We start from the raw sequence: 10,116 nt of genomic DNA, 5'->3' as shown, positions 1-10,116 counted from the left end.
TTATTCAAATGCATGTATCTGACAACCATAGTTATTTTTCAGATTTGAGATTTTAAGTTGGAAAGCAAATGTGTAAACATGTAATATACATTGAATATTTTGGTTTGTGACCCCCCCCCCAAAAAAAGGAGTTGTTGGCAGTTCCACTAAAGATTTCCCCTCTACACTTCTCAGGTGGGTGCAACTTATCTAATATTTCACATAAAACAATAGCCTAAGTTCCAAAGTTTTGAATACAAATTACTTTTCCTCGCTCATCTCTGCCTGTTTTGCTCTTTTTTTGGACAGCGGTGGCGGAGACGGACAGGAAACGTGGAGACATGTCCGGAGTAAGAAGCTCACCAGCGTCTCCGGAGGGGAACAGGTTCTTTAACTACCTTCTTTTCTACCCTTTCTTTTCACACTTTTCATAATTACTTTTCGTAGTATGTTCAGTTTTTTCAATGCAGAGCATTGACTAGTTTATTGGTACCTCTGCACCCAGTTGAAGGATCTGAATACTTATTCCAGCAACGGCCGCGAGGCCTGCTGAAATATCACGTGTGAGACATTGTGTCAAAGTGCAGGCACGTGGTTGGTCAGTGGCCCGTCCTCCTGCCCACGTGAGAGTGGACAGTGGAAGGAGCAGCGAGCAGGAATGCGACCCGGCGGAGGCTTCTCGGCGTCTCTTCCCAGCCCCGGCGAGGGGCCCGCGATGTGCCGCTACCTGCCCAATGCACATCTGTCTGCTCTCCGTCTTCCTCTCAATGGCACCCCTCGCCTTAGATCATCTCCTCTTCCTCCACGCTTGAGTTGCACTTGGCCTGCGTGGGGAAAAAAAAATGTGGACCGTCTCTCGCCTCTCCGCTCCCTGGCACTTTGATGTCTCAAGTGTGATTGCACTTGGATCGTGGCCGCTTTCCCTTGAAGGTTTTTTTCCGCCATGAAAAGCACACGGGGCTCTCAGGTTTATCCCACGGCCGGTGATCCGCGACTAAAACAATCAGCCGGCTCACCGTGGGGATACTATTACCAGGGAGAGTGAGGCACCAAGGCATAGGGGCTTCCTCAGCCATGAAATACACTTTTCCTCCCAAGTTGCAAACACACACTGCAGGTGTGTTGATTGAATTATACCGACCCACGCTCCCATTAATAGATTTTTAGTTGGACTTTTTTGTGCAGGTTGACACAAAGACACGCACACACACACACGCGCGCGCGACGGAGGCCGGAGAATGTGTCCCCGGTGTGTTTGCACAGAGCTGGACGACTGAGACCATTCCAACATTCGTGATGAATTAAAAAAGAAATGAGGCCAGTAATTGCAGTTAAGATTGAACCCGATCTGATAAGTACGATGATGTGACGTGCCATTAACAGCGGCGGCATTAAGTGACAACCCTTAAGCTTCACTTACACTTTCATTAAATATTGATCTTATCTGCGCTCATTTATGTTCCCAAGCCTGCAAATTACACCAGATAGATATATTCCCGTGACAGCGGGGGGGGGGGGCTGACAATAATCATCCATCTTCACGTGACATTTGGCAGAACTCGTGTTTTATGAGCTAAAGTGCCGCCGCCGCCGTCGTGGTGGTGGAGAAAGACTGATACTGAGCTGTGTTCACCATCTCCATTATGTCAGATGGTATCTCGTCACACCCAAGGGCAGAGTGTGACAGTTAATCCACTTCAGCCATGTCTGTCATGGAGAAGAGAGGTTAAATGGCCCACATCGTTTCATTTGAATTTTATGGCCCTTTAATTCCAAGATAAGAAACGTGTATAAATCAGAAACACAAGCCCGAGTTTATGTTTGAAAAATAATTTAGCAGCTAAAGAGCCAAATAGAGCCATCGGGTGAAGTGAATATTCATCAAATGGGCACAGACACGGCCGAGGATGAACGATAAATGTTGCTCAACAACTGGTGGATGCCGTTTGCAGACAAGTCGGCCGCGTCGGCTTTAAAAGATGGTGATGTGTCCGTGCTCACCGTGTTGGTTTTGCTCCGCTCGAGTGCAGAGAAACAAATCGGTGTTATCGCAGCTTTAAAGATCCTCCTCTGACATGTGGATGAAAATAACTCTTTGAATCGATGTTTGTATGTGGATTTCCTGCAAAACTGCACACCGGAGCACGATTTGGCCAAACTAACTTTCTTTTGTACCCAGTGGCAATATGTACACTTAATCTCATCAATTGATCTTATTTTATGAATTTAATTTGAACACTCTATAGCGCCGATGTCGTGCCGACTCTTTTGTTGATCGTATTGTGTGTTGTTGTTGTAATGTATGAACTTACTGTCATTGTTTTGTTTTTATCTGTGCAAGTAGAATTTCCTCCAGCCGGGACCATGAAGAACAAGACTGCTCCTGGTCCTATGAATGCATCTCGAAACTGAGATTTGAGGTGAACACAGAGAAAATGTTCCCTTCTTCTGCAGATGAATGTAGAAAAACGGCCTTCTGGAGTCTTAACGTACCAAATGCTGCACAGTGGAGGTTAAAACACCAGGTTCCAACAGTAAGAAGAAAACATGCCTTTGAGCATTTCCACATTTTGAGAATCGCCGTGTTATCCGAGATCACACCTCTGGAGGGGAAGTTCCCATTTCCCCCCACTTTTTTTTTTTTCCACGCGTTTGCGATGAATGAACGCGAGCTCCAACAAGTCCGTTTAAAGCCTCGCTAAACCGACGGATGATGCACGTCCCCGGCAGTTTGAAGACGCCGCTAATGACGCGATGATTGCCATTTTTAGCCGAGTTTCCCTTGTCACCCAGGGAGCGAGACATACCTGCGAGGCCAATAAGGCCCGGCCTGAGCCGCCGCCATTGTTGTCTTAATGCCTCCTTCAATTATCCACGAGCAGCTCTTTGGAGCAGCCACTGTCAGAACCTCCCCCCGCCGGGTTTTCGCCAATTCTGTCCCTGATTATCCGGATCAATGGGCATTAAAGGACCCACGCACAGACAAACAGAATGTTTGGGGGGGGGGGTTGGAGGAAGGGGGTCTCCTTTCAGACGGCCCAGAAATCCCTGTAACTACCTGTGTGCCAGGGACAAACGGAGATGGCTATTCAGTCGTCAGTCGCACCACACACGGTGTTTGTTTTAGCCACAGCTCAAAGCAGACACTTTTAATCTATTTTTTTCTGTTGCCCGCTGAGCTCGCAAAGCCCGGGAAAAAAAAAAGATTTCTCTCGGCCTCTGTCTGTTTTCTCTCTCGCTCTCGCACACGAGCAAACAGACAGAAAGTGCCGAAAACTGTGAAAGGCGGCGGCCGCGCCTGAGTTCGTTATTCAATATGCACCGCTTCGGTTCCTTAAGTTAGATGAAAAAACGAACTTTGTATGAAGCTTAAAATGTTTCGTCAACCCGATATGTTTTCTAAAGTGGTTAAAGATGCCTTTCTTTGAAACAATGTCAGGAATTCGCATTAAAGAGGCAATTACAGGCAGCTTTTCGTGGCCCCCTAGTGGTTCCAGGCGGTATTACTGTATGGTCACCGTCGCAAAAGAGGCTGCAGTACCGGGACGCCGGTCGGGACGCTTTGGAGATGACGGAGGAGAAGAAAGAAGTATGTCCACTGAAGCTGCTACTTGGTTTTCTGGCTCCTGGCGTTGCCATCACATTAATAAGTAGGCTGGTTTGTTTGTCACTTACTGATTTGGTAGAAACAAAACAAACGGCATGTAATTTTTGAAGCCTCATCAAGTCCCAGAGTTCTCACCATGGAATAAATGCCCGTCTGACGTTTACTCTCTTTTTTTGACTCACTCTCCTTCTTTTGTTCGTCCCTCAACAGGATTGTTTTTTTTCTTGCGAGGTTGACTTGTTTCTGTCAATTTGGCTGTTCCGCCTTCTAGACACCGGGAGGACACTATATGTTTTGGTTAAGCAATCGGTGACGCAGTTTCTTTGTGCCGTTGTATCAAGTCATTTTTTCCTGCAAAAACTGCATCCTGGTGGTCAAGAGGATAACATGTTGAAAGGCTCATAGTGGGCCGATATAACCGTGGTTGGTGTCTTATTTCTATCACCATCACACCGTGCGATTAGTTTTAACATCCTACTGACAAATATCAGCCAAAAAGTTGTCTATTTCCGCCTTAAGGTTTCAAACTGTAGTTCTTTGAAATTCTTTTAACACTCAATATTTAGTCTCAACACTAGCTTTAAAAAAAAAAAAAAGGATCAGGATCTGCCAAACCCTAATCCTGACCTCTCCATCGCCTCCGCCAGGGCATCGCTGTTGTGTTTGAACAGGTGCAGATGAAAGGGGCCACAGGTGAGGCGGAGGCAGTTGTCCCTGCGGAGGTGTTCGACCATCCTCGTGACTCACCCCGGCAGCCCTGACCAGCTGCCTCCCGCTGAGGCCCCCGTGGCTGATCAAAGGGCCTCGGGCCCCCGCCGGCGTTTGGCGGTGACAACACCGACGGCCGAGTGGTTCCAACGCCGCCGCCGCCGCCGCCGCCGCCGAGCAGCTAGAGAGAGATGTGCTGTTGGGTGATACGGATTAATTCACACAGACGGTGCTGGCGATCATCTCATCGCAGATCCGTCAACACTGGGCTACAGCTGCTTCGCTCAATGGAGGTGGAAAGGAAAAGAAAAAAAAAGTGTTAATAATCTCCCTGTCTTGGTTTGCTAATGTGTTGATGTGTGTGCTTTGATCGGAGATGGAAAAATCCTGTAAGTGTCTGGTAACACCGACTCGTCTCGTGCTCTACAACCACGCTGCTGAGAAAAAACATCACCTCCAATTATTGGCAGTGTACAAACGATGCGCTGCCTTTTGGGACCGCACTTGAAATCAGTGACAGTCACTTAGAATAAGTCCAATATAATGAAGATGAAGACCATGACACGCAAACCTTACTGTAGTCAAGGACAGCAGTTTAGCTGTGTATTCATTTTGACAGGCTTACCTGTTTAAGTATTCCATGAAGGTATTGACTTCTACTGTCGTGTAAAGACGGGATCTGTCTGCGCTTGTGTGTGTGTGTGTGTGTGTGTGTGTGCGCGCGTGTGTGTGCATGTGCGTGTGTGTGTGTGTGCGCATGTGCGTGCGTGCTCTGCTCCTACTCATTAAGTTGATTGATGTGATACCCCCCCCCACACACACACACACACAACCAGTCTTGATGATAAAAACACACAACACCTTTTTGGAAAAAAGAAGAAAACAATGATGGTGTAAACATGACATTACTGGGAGGGATTAAAGACATTTAGCAAATTAGCGTTTCCAGGTTTTTGTTTATCCCGCGGAACCCGCTGTTCAGGGTCTGCTGCCTTTTCTCTCTCTCTTTTTTTTTTTTTTTTTGGTCCCCACAGGAATGAGCAAACCTGTGTTTTCGTTTCAACCGCTCTGCAGTCATTTGTTCCCATTATGCCTGACAAGCGTTGAAACCAGTCGGATAGGAGTTGGGCAAATCTGCGCGGCGTACGTGTGCACACTGAGATCCCGTCCATCTCACCTCAAGATGTTGCAACTTGTCCCAGAGAGAAAGGAAGAGAGACATTGTGAGGAAACGTACCCTCCCTGCATAACCTAGTTAAATAAGATAGAAATATATCAAAGAGAAACCACGGGAAAGTGGCCGACAGTGATGTGCATTGCCACCTCCTAATCCACTGAGAGATGGATCACAGGTTGGATTTTTCACCTACACGTCCTAAAAGACCAAACCCTGCTGTCTGTCGGTCTGGAGGTCATGTGACCGGGGGAAAGGAGGAGGGAGAGGATTTGAGGAGGAGAGCAGAAAGCTAAGGTGAGACCACCTCCGCTTCTCGAGTCATACCTTGACTCTTCAGGCGACACCTTATACCTGCACATACCGCAGCTCTCACGCCCGACTGGGCTGACACGTCTACCGTCGTCTCCTTCAATTCCTGTTTTTTTTCCCCTCCCATCTGGACGTTGGGGATGCATTTCCCCGTTCGACCGGCATCCCTGTAGGATTGAACCTGGACCGCCACTTAGTATTGGACCCTTGATAGCTTGGACTATGTTTGGCCCGGGGCAACTGGTCTCCACCCTCCTGCCCGCAGTTTTCCATTCCCCTGCGGCTCACCTCTTCCCGGCATTCCCGACCAGACTGGGCTCCCGGCCTCAGATCCTGATCCCAGGGCCCTTCATCAGCTACGAGTCCTTGAGGAGCTATCTGCAGCCAGAGCCATGCAAGGAGGCGTTGCTGCTGGCCACGCGGGCCGTCGGGACGGGGCCGCTCGCAGAGGGCATAGGTGAGTTCAAACCACCTGCGGGACCGACCGGGTGATACAGGACTGGTGCAGATGGCTGACAGTCTCTCAGACAGTCCGCGAACACCATCCGGTCGCAGTGTAAATGTTTACAAAGGATTGTCTAACAGCTCGTAACTAACAATCAATTACCGGGGCCGGCGTTTAAAGTGGGCCTAATGATCGCGGCGGCTAATTACCCAATCTAGAGCCATTAGTTGCTTGTCACCCGTTGGCGATTGTGTAATTGGTGCTCGCGCTGCGCTTTCCAGATGAACAGAGGCCAGTGAAGCAGCGTCGCGCGCGGGCCAACTACAGCAGCTGGCAGCTGGAGGAGCTGGAGAAGGCCTTCGAGACCACCCACTACCCGGACATCTTCATGAGGGAGGCCCTGGCCCTCCGACTGGACCTCATCGAGGCCCGAGTGCAGGTGACTGGAAGTGTTCGCTTCATGCTCGTCCATGTGAGATATTAATGTGTGTGAAACTTCTGCTAATTCCATTCCATTCAGTTTCATTTGTGAAGCTCCAAATCACAACCTTCATGATCTCAAGGCACAATTAAAAACCCACAGATATATGAACTTTCTTAGTTCAGTTGCATTCAAGATCTGAACGTTTTCAGCGGTATCACAATGTTGTGTCACAAGGAATTCTGCCAGTTACACTCTCCTGTGGTGAACTGTTCTGTGGAATCACATTAGAAAAGGAATCTGAATCAAATGATTACAGCATCTCTTTCAGTGTATGAGCATAAGTTGACCCCCCAAAAAGTGTTTCCTTGTGACTTTGGAGGTAGAATTCTAGCTCAATATCTCTATTATTTACATTTCCCTAACGATTATATTTACATTCATATATTAGAGACTTTTTGGTTTGTTTCCAGGTTTGGTTTCAAAACCGCCGTGCCAAGATGCGGCGGCAGCTGAAGCTCCAGAGCCAGCTCGCTGCAGGGCCTTTCGTGAAAAGAGACAATGACGAAGCAACCGAGAAAGCGAACGGGGGGAGTCAGAAGCAGCAGCAGCAGCAGCAGCAGCAGCAGTCGGAGAGTTCGGACAGCGAGCAGTGGGAGAAGCGACAGGAAGGGGAGAACTGTCCTTGGACAAAAGCCGCGAGCGCGGCGCTGAGCGTGCGTAAGCACCCCGTGACCCCGAGGTCGGGGAAGTGGGAGAGGCCGGGGGGGCAGAGCTCGGAGGAGCTCCGCTCCTGCAGCATCGCCAAGCTGAGGGCCAAAGCCAGGGAGCACGAGGCCGAGATCCACAGCACCGTAAACATGTCAGGGGGTGACACACAGCCACAAACACAGGAAGCCGATGGCGAGCACAGTGATTGATTATGTTCCTTCTTCCTGTTTGTACAGATGACCAAAAAGAAAAAAACGATGTATACTATCACCAAATATATTTAGCCATAATTAAGGAAATATTTCTTACTATATAAAATGTAATTTTCCATAGTTGCCATTTTCAATTTTGCCTTCATGGTACAGTACATTCTAACTCACGACATTTTTATTTAAATAGAACTTTGGAAGTTCTGTTGAAGTTGGGGTGGTGAACAAATAGCCTATCCCGGTTTTGTGTTTTTTAATAAAAATGTCAAAAGGACAAGGTTTTAATATCCTACATCAATTGCACATGCATGTGCTGTTTTTCAGCCTCTTTATCTTTGGGATGTGATTTCCATCATCCCACCTTTAAATATGTTGTTTGCGAACGAGTTGTTCTGAATCTCAAAAACAGAAGAGAGACAAATGTCACCTTATCATTTCAGTCTATCAGGGCACAGAGGCCACGAGGTACAGTCAAGTCGTATTCCTGACCTCCCAGGTTCCCTTCTCAGACACACGGGCAGGATGTCTGCACGCAGCCACACGTCCTCATCGGAAACGGTGGAAATAGCTGAAAAATGAAATCACGAAGAGTGAGTTGATACACAGTGTATAGATTACATGATAAATGTATGTTTTTCTACATCACACTCAAAGACCAAATGTACTGACATTTGTTTTTCACCGTGACAAATATTCTATAAAGGGCCGTGGAAGTTGATTCAAACCAGCCAACAAATAAAATAAAATGAAGATATGATGGAATGACTGGTAGATCAATGTTCAGGACAACTAATGTGACTTAGTGTAGAAAATGTTTTTTTCTTCTTCTTCTTTGGAAGATTCCTTGATCTGGTATCAGCCAAAACAAACACTCTTGTTTTCTTAAAATCAAGTTAAAACACTTATAATTGGTACGCACATGTTTCACTTATCAAGAAATCACAGTAGTGATGCCTGGAAGCAATTTCATAATTCTGTGGGTGTGTCTGTAACTATACTCCACACATTATTTTACCCGCAGTGAAAACAAGAATACAAAGTGATGGGAGGATAAAGGTTTAAAAAAACCTCACCAGCTAATCCTCCAAATGATTTAAAAAAAAAAAAACATAATTACCAATGAATGAATTTATTGAATGTTTAATCTTTCGATGATATGGAACTATAACAACTGAAAAATGAGAATGGTACATATGATGACATAAGTCATAGTTGATTAAACTAACATTTACTATCTCTCTCGATCATAGTTCAGCTCACATACAAAGTATTTCATCAGGCATCAGTTGCTGTTATGTGTATTTGTTGTTCAGAGTGACACTGCCCCCTTCTGGGGAACATGTCCTCAGACAGGAGTGCCCACCATTGCATGTGTTATCATCATTGTTTTCACTGTACTTTTGCCACACATCTTATTCGCTGTCTCCAATAAACCCGGAGACGCTCACAGCTCCGTCTCTCTGCGTATATTCCCTGAGGCCCTTTGTCGTGACAATTAATAAACAATTCATTGTCTACAGTGTCTGTAAGCCGTTGTAGGGAATGAGGTCAGTGCCGGTCGCTCACATTTCAAACACTCCAAAGTTCAACTCTGGTCTCACACTAATTACACTCCCCGGTGTCAGAGAGAGGTGTAGCTGTCACCGCTGAGGGGTCAAATCTGAAACTCAGTCAGAGGAGCACATTTCAAGACGGGGAGTTCACAAATATTCGGTATAATTCTTTGTAAAGTCGCAGAGAAATCAAGCCGCAAGTTTTCCCCCAAAAGAGTTTGTGGGACACCATAACATGGGGCCAATTAGGTCATAGTCCTCATATGACAATAGCTGGCCTCCATTAGTCCCTAATTAGGCCCCACACAAAGATGACTGAGGCAAAAACAAAACCCAACATGTCATAGATTATGTTATTGGTTCTCCTGCTGCATAATGACCCCAACATGCTGGCTGAGAGATAGTCAAGTCTGGTGTTTAATTACTTTAGAAATCCTATACAGCAACTTTTTTCTTCTTCACTTGAACCCCCTAAAACCATGCATTTCATGAATCGTTTGATTAAAAAAAATATATTATCGTGAACGTCCACATCATCCACAAGGGAGTGACGACTGAGACGTCTCCAACAGACCATTTGGAGAACACACACACACACACACAAAAAAAGGCCCTGCAGCATTCTTGTCATATTAAAATAGTCAAATTAAATAACACAGACCCCCCCCAAAAAAGGAATACAATTTAAAAGAGACACGTGTTGCCTTTCAGTTGGAATACTGGATACTGCAAGTTGCATTTCATTTTCTAGATACCACCAGACAGGAAGATTTAATAATCCCAAACCCCTGAACATGCCACAGTAGAGGACTCAGAGGAGGAGAGGTTCAAATATTCAGTTTGGTCTCATTCTGTCAAAAGACCACATCTGGATGTGACTCAAACTTGAATCCATCAAACTTTGACGATGACAATTTCCTTCCAATAAAGTTATTTTATGGCACAACAAACAAAAAAACCCCACTGTTGCATCAAAAAGTGGGTCACGGTCACTTCA

General features: G+C 46.3%; 1 protein-coding gene across 1 annotated transcript; it reads left to right on the top strand.

The window, feature by feature from the left end:
* The first annotated feature begins 5,445 nt into the window (after positions 1 to 5,445).
* On the top strand, positions 5,446 to 9,035 carry si:dkey-43p13.5 (homeobox protein unc-4 homolog). Its single transcript, XM_035616534.2, has 3 exons — positions 5,446 to 6,237; positions 6,507 to 6,664; positions 7,120 to 9,035. The coding sequence occupies exons 1-3, from the start codon at positions 6,003 to 6,005 to the stop codon at positions 7,564 to 7,566; spliced, it is 840 nt and encodes a 279-aa protein (XP_035472427.1). The 5' UTR covers positions 5,446 to 6,002; the 3' UTR covers positions 7,567 to 9,035.
* The last annotated feature ends 1,081 nt before the right edge of the window (positions 9,036 to 10,116 follow it).

This window comes from Scophthalmus maximus, chromosome 17 (genome assembly GCF_022379125.1).
Source record: "Scophthalmus maximus strain ysfricsl-2021 chromosome 17, ASM2237912v1, whole genome shotgun sequence".
In the NCBI taxonomy this organism is placed as follows: Eukaryota; Metazoa; Chordata; class Actinopteri; order Pleuronectiformes; family Scophthalmidae; genus Scophthalmus; species Scophthalmus maximus.
This window is presented reverse-complemented; position numbering and strand designations above follow the sequence as displayed.